The 18,037-nt window shown below is 39.4% G+C and overlaps 1 protein-coding gene across 3 annotated transcripts in view; it reads left to right on the top strand.

The window, feature by feature from the left end:
- Nucleotides 1-14,380, top strand: part of GYPC (glycophorin C (Gerbich blood group)) — a 44,368-nt gene extending 29,988 nt beyond the window's left edge. The window contains exons 3-4 of one of the 3 annotated variants that reach the window (XR_012777036.1): nt 1,250-3,530; nt 12,829-14,380. Coding sequence is in view for 1 of the 3 variants with exons in the window: in XM_075511485.1 (XP_075367600.1) it covers nt 1,250-1,446 (197 nt within the window). In the remaining 2 variants the exon portion in view is untranslated. Of the gene's footprint in view, nt 1-1,249; nt 6,761-12,828 lie in introns of those variants that run through there. The other 2 variants (XR_012777035.1, XM_075511485.1) reach the window with 2 other exon arrangements.
- The last annotated feature ends 3,657 nt before the right edge of the window (nt 14,381-18,037 follow it).

Raw genomic sequence — 18,037 nt, 5'->3', positions numbered from 1 at the left:
CTTAAAAGTGTCCAGTGTTGGGGAAAGCCCAAGGGGAGTAACTCAGATGGAGCCTCCTGAACTGTAGATCCCTACAATGAGTCAGATTAACTTCTACCTATTGCATTCTCACAGCAGCTTCACACTCCACATATGGAATTTTCCTAGGAATGTTCTGTTCTAGTGCTTTTTATTGTGTATTTCTTTAATGTTTGGTTTACTACTGGAGTCATGTGACTATAGAATCAGCTCAGTATCATGTACTTGTGCAGAATCACAGCTAAAGAGTTTATAAGCACACCTCAGTTGTCTCCAAAAAGTGTTAAGAAAATAAAAATCACAGAAGTTAAATAAACTTCAAAATAATTCATTTATTTTCAGGATTCTTAAGTGAACAATTTCATCTGGAGGGAAGGGGATACAGCTTGTAATTTTTTAACAATGGACTTATCGCGGTGCCTCTCTTTTATGGACTTCTACCTTTCACGGTAGAAAAGGAAAAAAAGGAAAGGGCTGTGGGAAGCAAAGACACACAGTGTTCTCTGCACAACCAGCCCTGGAACTTGGATTTACTTTCCTTCACTAGGAGTGCTTCCATTCACCATTTAGTCCTATACACATTTGGGTTACCTATGGAAATTTTTGTCCAGCCAACACATTGCTAGTAATTAGCCTTAGTCCAGGAGACAGGAAAGATCCACCCACAATCCCTTCCTCCTCCCAGGGGTCACTTCCACATTCATTACAATCAGACTTTCTTAATTAGAACACAGCATGAAGTGGCAGCTTGCAAACACAGAGCAGTAATGCAGTCACACGGCTCCTGCTATTTGTTGAATGTCTCCTAAGAAATATTCAGTGCCCTGTACTCCTGAAATAGAGTACACTCATGAAGGCAGGGTCAGGTTGCCTGCAAACTCCCCTGGGTATATGTTACCAGAAGGATGAAAGAAAACTATTGGTTTTCCTTTATGTTCTCTTATTTCTCCTCATTTTGTTAAGAACTTTTAGCTCCAATGAGTTCAACAAAATCAAGCCATTGATTTAAAAGAAAGCTAGTGAGATTTTCACCTGCATTCCTGCAGTATCTATATCCCATCTTGTTTTTTGCAGTGTCAGACTCTGTTCTGGCCCTGGCCGCTGCAACATGTGAACATCTTATGATACATGGACTTTTCCCTATCAAGTAATTCAAGTTGCAATGCCTGGCTATAAGATACTGCTTGTATTTTATTACTGACAATACATTTAACTGGTCTCTTTCCTCTAGGTGTGATTGCTGCAGTGGTATTTGTCCTCATTTGCCTGCTGGTGGTGATGGTCCGGTACATGTACAGGCATAAGGGCACCTACCACACCAATGAGGCAAAAGGAACTGAGTTCGCCGAAAGCGCAGATGCCGCTTTGAAAAATGACCCCACTCTCCAGGAAGCAGTGGATGAGAGCAAAAAGGAATATTTCATCTGAGAGGCAAGGATTTCCATGGAGACTCCCCCAAGGGAATCAATCAGAAATGCTACATCAACAGAAGTGCTAAGAGATGGATAATATGAGGATACAGGCAAGCATCCTAATCGAAAAGTATCTCTTTACTTTTTTTTGTCACTGGGTTGTTTCTTTTCCTCTACCGGTGAAGAACTAAATGCCAGATACTTGCCAGTTGATTTTATTAGCAACACAGCTGGTCACAGTTGAAATCAATATCAGATGAGAAGAAACAAAATCTCAGTATGAGTGATACACCAAAATCAGATAAAGATAGCAAATGTCAAGCCTTGACATTTGGTGAAAATAGCAGATGCCAATGGAAAACATCCTCTTAGAGTTAATGATGCATCCTATGCTGATATGATACAGAGCTACCTGGAATTGAATTTCAAATGGTCACAGAACAAACATTAGACTAGATAAAGCTGATGTAGCTGGAAAAAAAATAGCTTTGTAGCCCAGATATCTCCCCCCTCCCCTTAAACGTGCAATTTTGCTGGCACAGGGGAGTTTGTTTTGTTTGTTTGGGGATTTAGATTGGGAATTTTTTCATTTTTCTTTTGAATTTTATATATATAAAAGTCAAAGACACTTTGAAGAAATAAAACTGTTGGAAAACATGCAAAATGTAAGAATGAAGGATTTATTTCTAACTTGTTCTGCATGGCAGCTTGAGAACTGCAAAATGTTGGCATTTACAATGCAGTATACAATAGTCAGTAGACTTACAAGTATGATTCCAATTAGTTGGTAGGTTCCCTGCATGCATGCATAAATAGATAGATATTAAAAGGTAAAGCATCTTGGTTTGAGCAGGCCTTTTGAAACAATGGAGCTCAGCTAGATTTTTTCATGTAAGATATATTTGCCTGAATATTTATTTATTTATTTTGCATTGGAAAATTCTCTTGAACATCCGCCAGCAGGATTTTGGATTTTTGCAGGGAGAGGAATTCAGTTCTGGTGCAGATACTGATAAATCTTTTATAAATGCAACCATAAGACTGCCACTATAAAGAAGCTTGCTCATCTGCATCCCACTGGCTTGTATTGATGTCTCCCTCTGTATGGCCTCTGTATAGCCTTTGCATTGTGCTAGGTAAGAGAATTACACTGACCATCGATGCTTTATTATAAATAAATAAATAGTTTAGTCATGGTGGGTCACATGAAAAGATCTTATTCCTTGCCTAAGAATCGACGGTGATGCGTTTCTTTACCCCAGTAAGTTGGCTTCCTAATTGAAGCCCCCAATTAGCTCTGGAAATAGGATAATTGTTCTCTGCACCTGCTCATCCCCATCTGCGATGGTGCCCTGGACTACTGAAAACAGAGAGGGAGAAATAAATGATCACAAATAAGACACTGATGAGCTCTGCTCAACTTGGTATGTTTTTTTCCTGTGTTTTGATCTATATATGTGTGTACATATATATAAAGTCATCTACAACTGTGCTTTCAAGACATTGTTGCTGATCACTTGTGCTCACTTCTTGGCACCAAAGCCTGGAAAGCTCCTGGACTCCAGTATTCATTATTGACGTTGGCCACAAAAATGCTGTAAGAGAAGGCAGATCTGAACAAAAAAAGACTCTGAGGACCCAAGTGAAGAAATGGGATATTTTTGTCTTTTCAATCACAGTCTCAGTCTTTTCTCAGTACCTGAAGGAGATGGACTCTGAATTATTCTTCGAATCCCAGTAGTTTAGATTTTGAATCTTCAATCCCTGCATGTTTGCATTTTAACCAAAGAATATCAAAATCATGCCAAATTTACTAAATGCTTAAGATACTTTTTATAGTGTACCACTGCACAACCACATTGTATTCTATGGCTAGTGCAGTATAAAATGCACAAAACCCAGCACTAGCAGAGCTCAAATATTTTGATATTATGCACCTGACTCTTTCCTTCTAAGTTATTGTTTTAATATTTGTACTACTTCCAAAAAAGGAAACTGGTTTTATTTTTCTAGGACAAGTGTTAGAGAAATTTACTAATCTTAGCTGTAAGACTGAGCTTGTAAAACTGAAGACCCCTGACCCTCCAGTTCAATAAAAATGTAAATATTTCCTCTGAGGAGAGGGTAAACAGCGTGACTTGAGCTCTGCTGCGTCTCCCACACAAGGCGTGGGAATACCAAAACACTTTCCTCCAGTGCTAGCAGGACCTATAGAGGACTACCAGCCTTTTGTTGCCTTTCGTATACTCAGAACCATACAATGTAAGTTTGGCTGTTAAAGAAAATTAACTTGAGAGGAAGGTGTGAGGGACATGGGGAATAAATTCCTGCCTCCCTCCCCAGTCATGAAATTCTGTTCTTTGCAGCTTGAGCCTGCTTATTATAATTAGACAACTGTGTCATACCTGATACACAGGAGAACCTGAATTAGTCTCTCTTTTGGGGTGTGTGTGAGTTTTTTAATTATGAGGTGGACTGAGACAGACTAACTGTCCACATTTGAACTATAGAGGCCAGATTTTCTGGTGGTACAACATGAGTTCAGTGGAGCTCAGCCAATTCTTGCCAGTTCAGTCAACACCCGACTTTTTGTGTCATTGCTTCCCCTAAATCTAAACTGAATGCAACTACTGGTCTTTGACTATATCCCTTCTCAGGAGCTTAATTAAATCTATTTATCCCATTTCCCTATTCATCTAGGCTGACAGTCCAAGCATACAGCAACAGCTTCCCTATTGGTAATGAGCCACTTTGAATATTTGCAGAGCAGTGACTCTGGCAACAGCTACAGTTTCAATTAGTTTATTTTTTTTACAGTGTCCTTTTGGGTTCCAGGGCTTTGTGTATTTAGAAATGACTCAAGCACGCTGAACAGAGAGAAGAGATGTTTTGTGGAGATTTTCTGTTTATTTGTTTTCTTCGGGACAAATTTTGCTTTGCAATGAAGAAAGCTCAAGACATCTCATGACTGGCAGACACTAATGGCCTGATCCTGCTATTTTTCACTCATACAATAACTCTACTGTCTTGAGTCATTCAATTTAGTTGTAAAAAGAATGCATTACAAACTTCCTATAACTTTTAGGACTAATTAGCAAAACATCCTTCTGCAAGCAACATACTGTGCTAAAACAAACATTACGTACAACACTGAGACGTCTCAGTTGGCAGCCATAGCTTTTCATCACTGATGATTAAATGATTTTTATAATTTGCTTCCTGAATAGGAGAATTAAGGAAACAGTTTCTTTTCCCCCCACATACTTTTATCCCAGGTCCCTCCATCCACTGCTGTGGCCTGTTGTCCTGCAGCTCCCTGGTGCCCCGTTTCCCCAGCCATGACTGCCATTCTTGCTTGCAGTCCTGCAGGCTCCCATCTGGATCCCTACTGCCTTCCCTATGGCAGAGGAGTGGCGATTTACTTATGTATTTATTTATTTATTTTTAGCAGCGAAGATACTCTGTCCCCCTCTGCCAGCCAAGAACCAATTTTCACAAAGGTTTTAGCTTTGGACTTCAAATCCTGTGTCAAATTTGATCAAACCTGACCAACCTGACGTAAGACTGATTTACAGTGATCACATATGACACATTTTCACGGAAAAAAAGGCTAAAAATAGTACTGCAAGCTCTCTAGTTAGTTAAATGTAGTGCTATAAACCTCTAGTGTTCACTAAACAAGGAAACAGAATGAGTCCCTCAAGCAACTCAGTTTTGTTCTGATGACTTAATGCCCCATGAAAGCTTGTTGAATCCCACTTTGCACAGAAAGCCACTGGCCCATGTTTACAAGCGTAAGTAATTTTCGATGATGTACAGGAAAGCTGTGCATCAAAATGACCAATATTTCCTGGAGTTGGAAGAGAGAGGATAAATATGATCTTGTAGGAACAGAAGACATTTTTAAGGATATATGGAAATTACAAGAGTTAAACATAATATTTCTGATTACATTGGTGAGCTTTAAGAGTGAGCTTTTCAAATTCTCTCCCTGAAAAAAAATCATTGTTTGCAAAAGGAAATGAATCTCCTTTTAAACCATCTCTTCTTGTTAAGCTTTGAAAACAGGCTTCACAGATTCAATATTCTACCATTCTGCCTTAATATCTGGAATTCAATTTCTTCTAATTTTTGTCCTCCTCTGCACAAAAATGACTTCTTGCCAGTGTCAGACCTTGTAGCAGCATTACAGCTCAGCAGAGTAATTCTGTCCAAAAGCAGTCAGTCCCAAATGTGTATCTGGCCACCCATTACTGGACCTGGTACGCATTTTTTTCTGGGGCTTGGCTTCTATCATTCCAGGTTTTCCTGAGGTCCAATGTGCCATTGCACATTAATGCAGTCCTGAGGAGTATTTAATCAGCCACTAGTCAAGATAACTATATATATTTTTTTCTTTTTAGAACAACAGGACCAAATCACTTTGAGGAGCTATTAAAAATAGTACCATAGGATCCCTCAGAACATTGACGTCGATTTTTCTCTTAAATGAAATCTGGGGATCATAGGGGGAACACCAGGACAGGGAAATAAAAGACTGTTCCCTTTCAGCAAGGAATGCAGACGAGGTGCTGAAACATTTATAGCTGCAGGATAAGTAGGATGGCACCACTAGCTACAGCCTGCGATGATTCCTCACAGAATACAGGCAACGCTGAGACAAGATGTAAATCAGTAAAAAGATACAGAGAGGGAGAAGGTAATTAGATGCCAATAGAGATGGAGAGCAGTTTTTTATCAAACAAAATAGATATTGCCATTTGAAGAAATCAAAGTGTATTTGCTGAAGGTAACTGCTGACACCAAATTTCTTTGAATTATATGAGGTGTTTGAATTCCTTGCACGTGTCGGTCCAATCAAAAAATGCTGGTAAATACACACCAAAAGAGTACTCACGTTAAATGTATTAAGAGCTGTTTATTGCATTTTCTAAAATCTCTCAGTTCTTCACATAAGAAAGCTTCGTGTGTTTAGAAAATGCAGAAGCTTCACAGCAGCAGTTCATATAAGACAGAAAACCAAAGAACCCCTGAACAAGCAATGAACACACATCTGATGTCTGGAAATTCAGGTAGTTAATAAAGGAAGTTAACGCTATCAAAGAAAAACGTATATGGTGAGTAAAAATTTCAACCATATTACAAAGAAATGAAACATTTCTAGTAGTAGAGGTCCTCTAGTTCAAGAAGGTAATATTGTCAGTGACTGGAAATAAGGAATCCTTATTCTACATGACTGTTCCCTGTGTGGTGGGACAAAATCCCACTGAATTCAGCAGGGCAAGGATTTCACTGACTATATTTATCCTTTCTGCAAAAAATTGTATTCCCACCCATGTCAGAAAGAAACACACTAAATTAAAGTAGAAATCTTTATAAGGGCTGATCTTTCAGCATAACCTCATGTCTTCACGCCATTTTTCTGTTGTTTCAAACTGTATGTATGATGGAAAGTATCTGATATGTTGTATTAAAGTCTACTTGAATTGCAGCATTGCTATGACAAGAATAGAGAACAGAGAATTCAAAGCTTACTGCTGATTGTATGTTAAAGCTGACTATAATGTTTGTATTTACAAAGCTATTAATACACTGCTGGTGTAAATCTACTATATTTTGAATTGGAAAAAAAGAGCTAAGATACGAAGAAACAAATAACTTCATAATTAAAGTTGTCACTTTCAGCATTTAAAAGACTGTTCTCATATTTTTGTTCTCTTTTAAAATACCATGAACTTTGAGAATTGCCAATTATGTTGTTTTCATAAGAACATAGATCAAAAAGGAATAGTAGGCTAGAATTTTTCTTAATAGAGCATTCAAATCCTAAAAGATATACTGCTGGTGTTTGCATTAAAAAAGCAAGAGAAGCTTTTGATAGATCTAAGAAGGAGTCAAACTTCAAATAAGAAATCAAACAATAATTCTCTCTGAAGGAACATTACCCTGTGGATGCCAGTGTGGACCTGTACACTGGTCTATTATCTAATGCACAATATTCTGAAAAATTCTAGGCAGGCTTATAAACATCTAATGGGTATTTACTGATGGATGGCCTGCCTTCCAGCCAACTGCTACCAAATGTGAATACTTCTGCTTTGTTCTTCATGCTTTCCAGACAATTTTTCTTTTATCTTAATATATCCCTAGTTAAAGAATAATCAGAGGTTATGCTTAGTATAATATGTATTGTAATCTTGCCTCTGCCACGTCTTTTTTCAAAGATCATTGTTGTCAGTGGAAAAAAAAAAAAGTAGGTCTTTAAGTGATATGTTATTGGGTCAAAATGATGCCTCAAAATGGTGAAAACCTGGAGGGTACCAGAAGGACAGTGGATCATCTAAGTTTTAATATCCATAAGTGGAGAAGTTGTGGTAAGAACAGCTCTCCCAATGGGCCTTTCATGTGCCATAGGACTTTGATGCGTAAGACTGTTAGGAGGCCAGCAATAGCCAAAAGGTTCATTAGCAATGTTCTTGCTGGGATGACAAGCAAAGAGGTAAGACTACTGAAGACTAGGCACTGGATCTTCCATTATTAGCCAACACATTATGAAATTTGACCTTGACTTCATACCACATCTGACAATGGGATTCAGTGTTATTGGAGGTGCTTCAGCAGCCCAAATCTGTGATGGTTTGTACTGTTACCAGTAGCACTGCATGGCATGTAATTGCATGGAGATTGGCTGTAGGCTGTTTGCCAAGAAATAATGAAAGTCTGTTGGGACCAACTTCATCCTTTATGGATGACCAGTATTTGACAAGCCTACAGCAGAAACAAAGAGGAAAAAAGGGAAAAAATTAAAAAAAAAACAAACCCCGAAGTACATGAAAATAAGAGTTTTCAGCAATATATGCCATCACCTAGCAATATCTTACACATACATATGATTTGCTTCACACCTTGTATCATTGGTGCTGAACCTAAAGCCTCAGTACAGGATATTTTGACTACAATGAGAACAAAAAGGGTGCAGACCTTGCAGTAAGGAACGTGCTTCCCAGCAAAGATTTTTACTAACATTTCTATTTCAGCTTAAAAAAAAAAGAAAGGTGTAACACCTAAACCTTTTGCAGCTAGCCTTGCTAGGGCTGCACATAGAGAGGTTTCTTAATTTCTGATGTTTGGCTAATAACCAGGAAGACCCAAGCGGTGACTCAGTTTCCAGTACCTTGGAAAGAAAGTATTTACTCTCCCAGAGGGGTTACTAGCAGATTCACTTGAAAGCCCTTCTCAATGTGACATATGGATATGCTGATAAAATGCAACTCAACACCACATTCTTGGTTATTGGGAACAATCATCTTTATTCATTCTAACACCTAATGGAGTGATCAATAGCATTTTAATAAAGCTCACTGTAAATCATATTTAACTCAAATAAGATTTTATATTATATTTCGATTAAATTACACTTGCTGCTGTTCTTTACTGTCAATTTCTGCTTTCCTCTCCATTCATAAATTTTTGTTTCATGAATGCATGCGTGACCCTCAGGGCTCTCCATACCTTTTCTAATATTCCTGTAATGTTATGCATAAATACAGCCTTGTGCTCAGAAATTCTTCTATAGAGCTGAAATATCTCCATTCCCTTCTGTTCAGCAGCAGCACAACTTACCTACCAGAACAGAAGTGGAAGAATCAGAGAGATTATTACATCTCTCAGTTTTCTGGTAAAGGGATAAAGACCATTGTTCCATGAAAGGAGCTCAGGACTCGCTCAGTCTTTCTTCTTGCACGACATGAGTGATGCTTCTGACACCAGGACATAAGAAAGCAGAATGAAAAATGAAAGGCATGGTGCAGAATCAGGAACAAGCTGATTGCCCTGAACAGCAAGGTGCTGAACACTTGCCAAAAGTTAAACCACAAGAATTAGTCATAGAGATTTCTGCCCAGCCCCCAAAGAATTATTTTTCTTAGTCTCCACATTCAATACCTCTCTCCCCTTCTTCCCCCCAAAAAACATCTGGCAGCTGCATTTAAGTTTAACCAGATCTCTCATCTCTGCAGCTTCACTGACTGCAATGAAAAATGAATTACAGGCCCAAGGAGAAGAGCAAATAGTTCAGGATCAAATTACTTTAAACCTTATCTGACCTACCAAGTCAGCTGACTCACTGTCCCACTTGGAGGTATAAGTTACATGGATTTTGAAAGCCTGTCCCAATTTTTTCATTTTGCCCCAGCCCTCCAGTCCAGTTTTTGTCCTCTCCTGCTGCAGGATCAGGAATTTTCTTATTAAATTCTGGCTGACCATTTCATAGATCCAGTCTTCAGGGGAGGGTGGGGATTGTTGTTGGTTTTGTTGGGGTGGGGGGGTTGGCATACAAAAAAACTTATAACTGGACAAAACAGTTTTGTCAAACACAAAAAACCAGTAGCATTTCGGTAAGGAAGCTAATGGCATAGGCGTGAATGAAGGTCACATTCACAAAGAAGGTCAGCCTCCCCACATGAAGCAGGGAGACGTTGAAGATTTGAAAGAAAGCATTACCAGAATATTGTTCTGACATGGACCAAACAATACCTTTTCTATAAACCACTTCCTTGGCCAAAGTTGAATTGTTTTTGAAAAAGAGTCACCTCTTAACTCCTCATAAATGTCTCCTTTCTGCAATAAAGAGTAAATAAATAATCAGTATGATGAAAAAGCATTTTTAATCAAACAGATGAATAAGAGATCATTATTCACTGAAACTATTTATTTTCCAACAGTTCTGTGCTGTATAGTAAAATTTGTTAACATTGCACAAAAGCAAAGTAATATTTTTGTTTCATCTTCCCTCTGCAGTAACATTCGTGGCATGTGTTTGTGTCATTTTATCTAATAATCATTTTTCTTGTGCAGTGTCTTCCCAGGTCTTGCCCTCTCTCTCTATGTGCATCGGGTTAAGGCGGAGCTGGGAAAATATATATAATCATTCATTGCCTAGCTTTGAGTCCAGGCAGGAGTTCACACCTTCCAAGGGCTCTGTTTTGGTTTATTGGTATTATTATGGAAAATTAAACCCCAGAGAAAATGCTATGCAGTTTCTTAAAATTGTATATTTAACATCTGTATCTCTGTAGTCACTATCCAGAGTATCTGCAAGAACATATCCTTGTTTTTTATTTGGTAACAATCTTCCAACATTTTCCAACATTGTCTTCTCCACCTTGTTGCTGTGAGTGCAAGTTTAACACTGTATTTCTTCAGTCTTAACTCTCAGCCAATATTCTTCCAGAAAGCCTGAGAAAATTATAGTATCAACTATCAGTGCACGGCTGCATAAGGATGCAGTTGGGTCACCGTACATTCTGTTGTAGTAGTGGGTTTGTGGGATGTTCATTTCATTTTAGTTGGCATCGTCAGAGCTGACTTTCGTTTCCTAACTAAAGTTGGTTCTGAAGAAAACCAGAAAACCCTTTGGATTCTGAAAGTAAACCAAAAATCTCCTTTTTGTCAGGTAAAGCTCAATGATTCCTAACAATAACAATTTGGTGTCTACTGTCTTCCACAAAGGTGAAGACTTCTTCTGCAGCTATACATGCTGGTACCTTAAAAGCCATTGGTCATAAAGAGAACTGAAACTGTGACTGTTATAACTAAAAGCAGAAGCTTCTCCAGATTTAGCTAAGCAACTGAAAGCTTCCAGCTGAGACTGGTTCCCCTCTCACATCCTTAGTTGGTCAGGAACACTTAATACACAAGAGGTGTATTGGTATAAGCATGCAGTAGGATAGCTTATAAAAAATACAAGTGACTTCCCGCACGTCTTGGTCCGCTAGATCACGATATATACTCAGAGAGTATCCCTCTTCAATAAAACACAAATTTTAGTTCTCTCTGCCCCACCAACAAATTGGCATGAATATTTTGTCCCATTGCAGCTAGAAAATAATTTTTTAGGAAGCTCCTTCCAGCTGTACAATATCTTACAGTCAATATAGGGGCACCACAAGCCTTCTATGAGTTAAAGAACAGACAAATGGCTTCCCCAAAAGAGCAGTTACATTTGCCCATTATAGTTTATTTGCTTAGGAAAGACCATCAGTAAAATGATGCATTTCCTGAGAATTATAAAGAAAAGAACGAGTATTTGAAATATCCATTTGCAGCAAATTAACGATGAAATAGTTAAGTGTTGGCTTATTTGTCTAGTGGTTTCTGGAGTAACAAGGAGCCAGCACTCCTATTAAAAGTATTTCCCATATGAAAAAACCACTATCGGTTAAAAGCAGTTGACATGCATTGTAAGTACTGCAGAGCTCAGGAGATAAGGCCCTTTGCTAAGGTGAACGACTTTCTAAAGGTAAACTGGTAAACACTTGGGGCCATAAGATCTATTGACTTTCAAGCAAATTGGGATTGTTTTGATTTCTCATGTCCTTCTAGTTAAGGACACTGGAATGGGGAAAGTCTGTAAAGAAATCAAAGACAAAAACAATCAGCCAGCCCAAGAAGTCTATGAGGTAAGATATCCAGGGTGACTTGGCGAAGTTGGCCCTCCCAGTCAAAAAGGCAACTAAGTCTACAACGAACTGGGAAAGCAGGAATGAGGGACTCCATTGGTTCTACGAGCAAGGCCTCTGAGCGTGCCCAGATTTGCACTGGGACTTTATTAAAGTGGGGGGGTTTGTTGTTTTGGGGTTTTTTTTAACAGCAGTATAGCTTAACTGGTGAAATTCCTGATAGGAGTAAAATAAAATAATCCCTCCAAACATACATAGCCTTCTGCTCCAGAAGGGTATACACAGCCACTGGGATGCAGAACATTTACATGCCCATTCAGTTGTCATGTCAGTGGCTGCTGTGGTTGCTAAACGAGTCTAATCCAAATAGTATTTCTACCTACAGGCAACACCTGAATGTAAAAAAGCAGAAATAAAAAGATCTCCATACCTTGGGAGATGTCCAGTCTCTGCCTGTACGTTTCTGCCTGTGTTTTCTAGGTTCTTGCGGCTGGTGAGTGAAACAGCAATACATCTCACATGTTTACTCTGAACAACATACTCTGGCTGCACAGCACCTCCCTGAAACAAACTTGCAAACTACAGAATTTCATATTCCAGCCAACGAGACAAGATAGCAATACAAATTGTGCTTCTTAAGGTCTTTTGCTAAGCCCATATAGAGAATGTGAAGTTTTGCACCACTGTACCCATTAACACCAGTAGGAACAAAATCAACAAATGATTTGTATCCCCAGGTATGTGTGTCCTAATTTTAGATGGATCATTTGATAGAGATACAAGCAAATGCCTCACTTAGCTTCATAAAGAGAAGAAGCGCCTAGAGCTGCTCTAGCCACCCCAGACTTGCACACCTTTTTGTGGCTGTGGCTCTGTTTCAGAGCAGCTGCTTCATCCCACCATTACCACAAGGAGCTCCGCTGTCTCATGTCTCTCAGATCTGTGTGCAACCTCAATAATCTCCACATCAACATCTGCCGCCAGCTTGTGAGGGCCATCAGCTACAGACAAAATACTTTCCAGAGGGTCTTATCACCTCTAATTGAACTAGCAAAAAGGGACTTCACAATAACTTGAACAATGGCTGAAAGAGGCTACAGATGCTGGGAAGAATCCATAACTCGCAACAGCAGCTGGATCAGACGCTGTAAAACCAGAGCAACCTGTGGGCTAGAAATGCTGTGTTGGTGGGTGAACATACAACACATGGACCTGGGAATACAGATGAGCTCTACTTTAGTACCTTGGGAACCGTGGAAAGTGAACTCATATTGCCTAGCACCTGCGTTGTGTAAATACAGCTATATACTTGTGATTCAAGAGCAGCCTGGCCACAAAGACAGGCTGAATTAACCCAGCGCCTATCTGTGGTTGTTCAAACTCAGTTACAACATAGTCTGAGAGAAATCTCTTCTGACAGCTGAGTCAGATAGGAGTAGGAATTGATGGTAGTCACTCACTATGAAGATCAAGCTGTGGTTCTCACAAATATTTTATCACCATATAGCACAGAAAACCTTTCCTTGAAATTCTCTGCACCTGCACACTGATAGGCAAAGTCCAGGCAGGATCTCCCTGTAAAAGGCTGTTTTCTTGCTGTTTGGATCCAGGGTTTCAGCTCAGCCTACAGGCAGCTGGTATAAATTAAGACAGATCCCTTGACTTCAATGTAGCTACTTTGACTTAAAAAAACCCCTAAGCAATGTAAATTGGTCAAGGATCTGATACATGAAGACGTTGAAAATTGAGACCTGGATGAAGAATAGTTATGAAAAGGCTTGAATCCAAGACTTAAGACTGAGTATATTTTTTGTTAGATTTCAAACAGCAATTCCTGTTGCAACAGATAAATTGGAGAATTAAAATTACCTCAAACACAGCAAACAAACAGCATCTTCAAAAGCGGAGGGATCAGATCCTTTCTAAATTATATTGGAAGAGTCTTAACTTTGCAGAACTGATGCCTTTTGTTTTATCTCCTCAGCACAGTTAATCTGACAATGTGCTAGTGTAATTATAAGCCAAGGCAAACTTGCATACGTTCTAGGGAGAGTATTCTTTTAACAGAAAAAAAGAAGAAATACGCTATTGTGCATTAATGACTCATTGAACAAACTTCTCAGGATTTGGAGGGGGGGACTGAAATCATGGGCAAGAATTATCTTCTTCAAACATCTGGGAGCAGAGCACAGCTGGCTCTCTGTTGGAGCTTGGCACTCAGCGTGCTATGAGACATACTTGAGTACATAAGAGAGGCTCTTATAAAGCTGAATCATTTGGGCAATTAACACTCAAAGCAATTTTCACACAAGCCCTTGATATATGAAATTTGAGTTTTCCATAAGTGACAGGCAGGCTTCTGTATGCAGGCAGCTCCAGCTTTGCTGTAGCACTTCAAGGTTTATGAGGGGGAAAATGCTTTCAAAGATGGAAGGTGCTTTAAACAAGTTTTTCTGCTCATTTGAAAATGAAGACTTACTGACAATGTTTTACCGTTATGGGCTTGTCCAAAGTTAGTTACCTCACAGAAATATTCAGATCAAGGGGAAAAGTTTGAAAGCTCTACATTACATATAATGTCTTAGAGGACTAAAAAAATAACTTTTAATTGATTTTCACGTCTTGCACAAGATCTTGCATTGGGTGTAAGCTGGAGATTCTCTCTTAAGGAGGCACAGAGTTTTGCTCACATTTTCTGTGGACAGCAACAGCTTAAGGTAATGGCAATAAATTGAAACAGATGAGAGAAAATATGGATTTGATAAGTGTAATTACTTTGGATCAAAATTCCTGGAAAGTAATTGATTTTTTAAAAGTAAATATTAAAAACCAAACAAAATTTAAGTTGCCTATTAACGTTAAAAAGCCACGTACAATATAGTTCACTGACTCAGAATTCCCAGAGATCTGGGAATTGACTGCTGGATCTATAATGCTTAGAATGGGTAATCCTGTTCGTATGGCAGCCAGAAATCATTGCAGGCAGGTAAGGAAGGTAAAAATGGGAGTTAGTCACAGACAAGAAGATTAGGAAAAAAAAAAGGTTTTTTTCTGCCATCATCTATAACCCGAGCACTTTGCAAAGGAAAGACATCACCCTTAAATTTAAAGCATAAAACAAGAGGAAGAACAACTTTCTTCTCCCACTCCTTCAGTCTGTGAACTGCAAGTGAAGGTTCAATGTTCACAAAATTAGTTTAATTTATTTTTTAATATTTAGGTTATTTTTCCCATTTTTTTAATTAAGTGCAGGACTGAGTAAAATAGAAAACAGAAGAATACTCTTGCTGTTCGTTTGGTTCTGCAGGGAAGTGATTTCACTCTTTGAAAAGGAATATTGTGATTTAGTAGCAGTACAAGGAAGGTTATTTAGAAGACAAAGTTACATAGAGCATACACTGCCCACCGCTCTGCTCTTATACTATCAGCTGGTTTTGATAAAGCTACTCAATTTCCACAGAGATAACTGAGAACAGAATCTGCCTGAAGACCCCTGGTTTGATTAGAGTTTTTAAGTCAGAGTTGAACCCTATCTTCAGAAGCAGCCTTCCTATCAGTAATTGCTTCATAGTAAGAAATAGAGATACACAGTCGGATCCTTTAGACCTAACAGAAAATTGAACAGAGACGCCTTTGAGAGGTAGACCTATGCATTTGAGGTATCTCAGAAAGCCTATATTTACTGCCTAGTAAGGTCAATAACAAAGACTTTATGCATTGGTACTACAACTGACAATAGAACTTCACCATTAAGTCCCTCAAACTCATTTCAGCCTAAACTCATATTCTACCAAAGCTATTTTAGGCTTCAATGACCAGAAGCTTTTTATCAATGACTCTGAACTCCCAGCATACCTTGCTCCTTGACACTGGCTCAATCTCTGCACACCTGGATTTCATTCCCCAAAATACTGCTATTATCCAAGAATCATGAATCCTACTAGTCACCTAGGGTTTGCAATCTAACACAGCAACTAGGTGTAGTTAACTTTCTGTGCTGCCTTCCACTAAGAAGCTAATTCCACTAAGAAGTAAATAGCCACAGCTGGGGAAAAGCTTTTATAAGGAAGTTTTTCAGTCACCCCTCTGATTTGGCTAGAGGGGTGCAAAATAGTGGGTTTTGTTTGTGTTTCTGAATGCATTTGTAGCCAAAGATGAAGTATGGAGAAAAGTTTGAAGGAGGAAAAAATGCAGTGTGAAAATGCAGTGATGTTTAGTGAAGAGCACTTAAAAATAGCTCTTCTTGGAGAAAAGGATACTCTGAATTACAAGAGCAGGTCCATATTTCTGTTTAATTCTTTATGGCTATTCTACGTAAAGCTGATTTTCTGGCAGAGGGGTGCAGTTTCTTCCACGCTCCTTCCCTCTCCCTGCACACCTCAGCCAGTGTGGTGTGGGCTTATCAGGTCTCAGAATTGCACCGTTCCCAGTGAGACATGAGCTACACCTGGCACGGCTCATGTGCTCTAGCCTGTTGTAGGGACAAGTACACTGCTGGGCAGCACCTCTCTACCCTGCTCTTGTGTTGTTACCCTGCTATCAACTTCTTGATTGTGTCCAGCCCTTATTTGTTACTCGAGCAACTGCTTCCCACCCGTGAATACTAAGTCTGGTTCCCTGTGTAGTGACCTTTTCTTTCAGCTTATTTTGTCTCTAGTTGATTCAGGGCAACAAATCTCTCTCACCTTCCTCATACTGATATCCCAGTAAACTGCAGAAGCAGTTAGAGGCTGACTCTGGTATCGTAGGGAACGTGTGGAGCTCTGTAAGAAGGTAAGCACAATATAAAAGAGCTTTACTGGGTCAGAAGAAAAGCCCATTTAACCTAGTACCTCATCTCCAATTCTTTGCCAATTGCTTAATTGGTGCTTAGTTGCCGGCTGGGGCTAAACCACGACACGGATACGTAAGGGAAGAATACAAGAACAGAGGAAGCTTATGGTGCAATTTCTCTAGAATATACTCTGAGCATTTATGATTTAGAGATTTCCTATATGATAGAAAGGTGGTTGTGTTCTCAGATTGTAAGGATTTTTCTTCCATTAACTTATAGGGTAATGTTTTGAAGTCACATAATTCTTTTTGTGTTTCAGACATGCTGAAGCAAGAAGCTATGCAGCTCAACGGCACATTTAATAAAGCAATACTTCCTTTTCTTTATTCTGAACCTGTCCCTGACGGTTTCTCATCACAGCCTTGATGGTCTTTGCATCAGAACAGATGACCAACAGTTATTTCCATTTACTTCCTTGGTGGTCCTCATGCCACTTGGAAACCCTGTCCACCTTCTGAGTGGCTACTTAAGACAGTGTTGTGGTTTAGCCCAGATCGGCAATTAAGCACCACACGGCTGCTTGCTCACCCTTCCCCCCAGGTGGGACAGGGGAGAGAATCAAAAGAGCAAAAGTAAGAATACTTGTGGGTTGAGATAAGAACAGTTTAATGATTGGGAAAAAAAATAAAATAAATTGTAAAGGAAAACAAGAAGAGAGCGAGAGAGGAACAAAACCCAGGAAAAAAAAAGTGATGCAACCACTCACCACCCACCGACCGATGCCCAGCCCGTCCCCGAGCAGCAATCCCTGTCCCCTGGCCAACTTCCCCCAGTTTCTATACTGAGCATGACGCCATATGGTCTGGAACAGCCCTTGGGCCAGTTGGGGTCAGCTGTCCTGGCTGTGCCCCCTCCCAGCTTCTTGTGCACCTGGCAGAGCAGGGGAAGCTGAAAAGTCCTTGACCAGTGTAAACATTACTGAGCACCAACTACAACATCAGTGTGTTATCAACATTATTCTCATCCTAAATCCCAAACACAGCACTATACCAGCTACTAGGCAGAAAATTAACTCTATCCCAGCCAAAACCAGGCCAGACAGCTACAGTAACATGACCTGTCCTGTATGAGGGAAATTACAGCAGCACTTTCAAATAATGTGAGAGTAAATTACCTAGAAAGTTGTATTCTTTAGATATTTTTTCTTATTGTTCTCAACTTCTGTTAAATGACTCTTTTAAAGCTTGACACCTATTCTCTGCATAATATAGTCAGCAAGACACTGCCTTTGTGGCAGCAGCTTTATTCAAGAAGATAACACTCTGCAATCCATGGCTTCTATGCAACAGACAGCTTTTTAATCTTCATGTTAT

This window comes from Mycteria americana, chromosome 9 (genome assembly GCF_035582795.1).
Source record: "Mycteria americana isolate JAX WOST 10 ecotype Jacksonville Zoo and Gardens chromosome 9, USCA_MyAme_1.0, whole genome shotgun sequence".
NCBI classification, from domain to species: domain Eukaryota; kingdom Metazoa; phylum Chordata; class Aves; order Ciconiiformes; family Ciconiidae; genus Mycteria; species Mycteria americana.
This window is presented reverse-complemented; position numbering and strand designations above follow the sequence as displayed.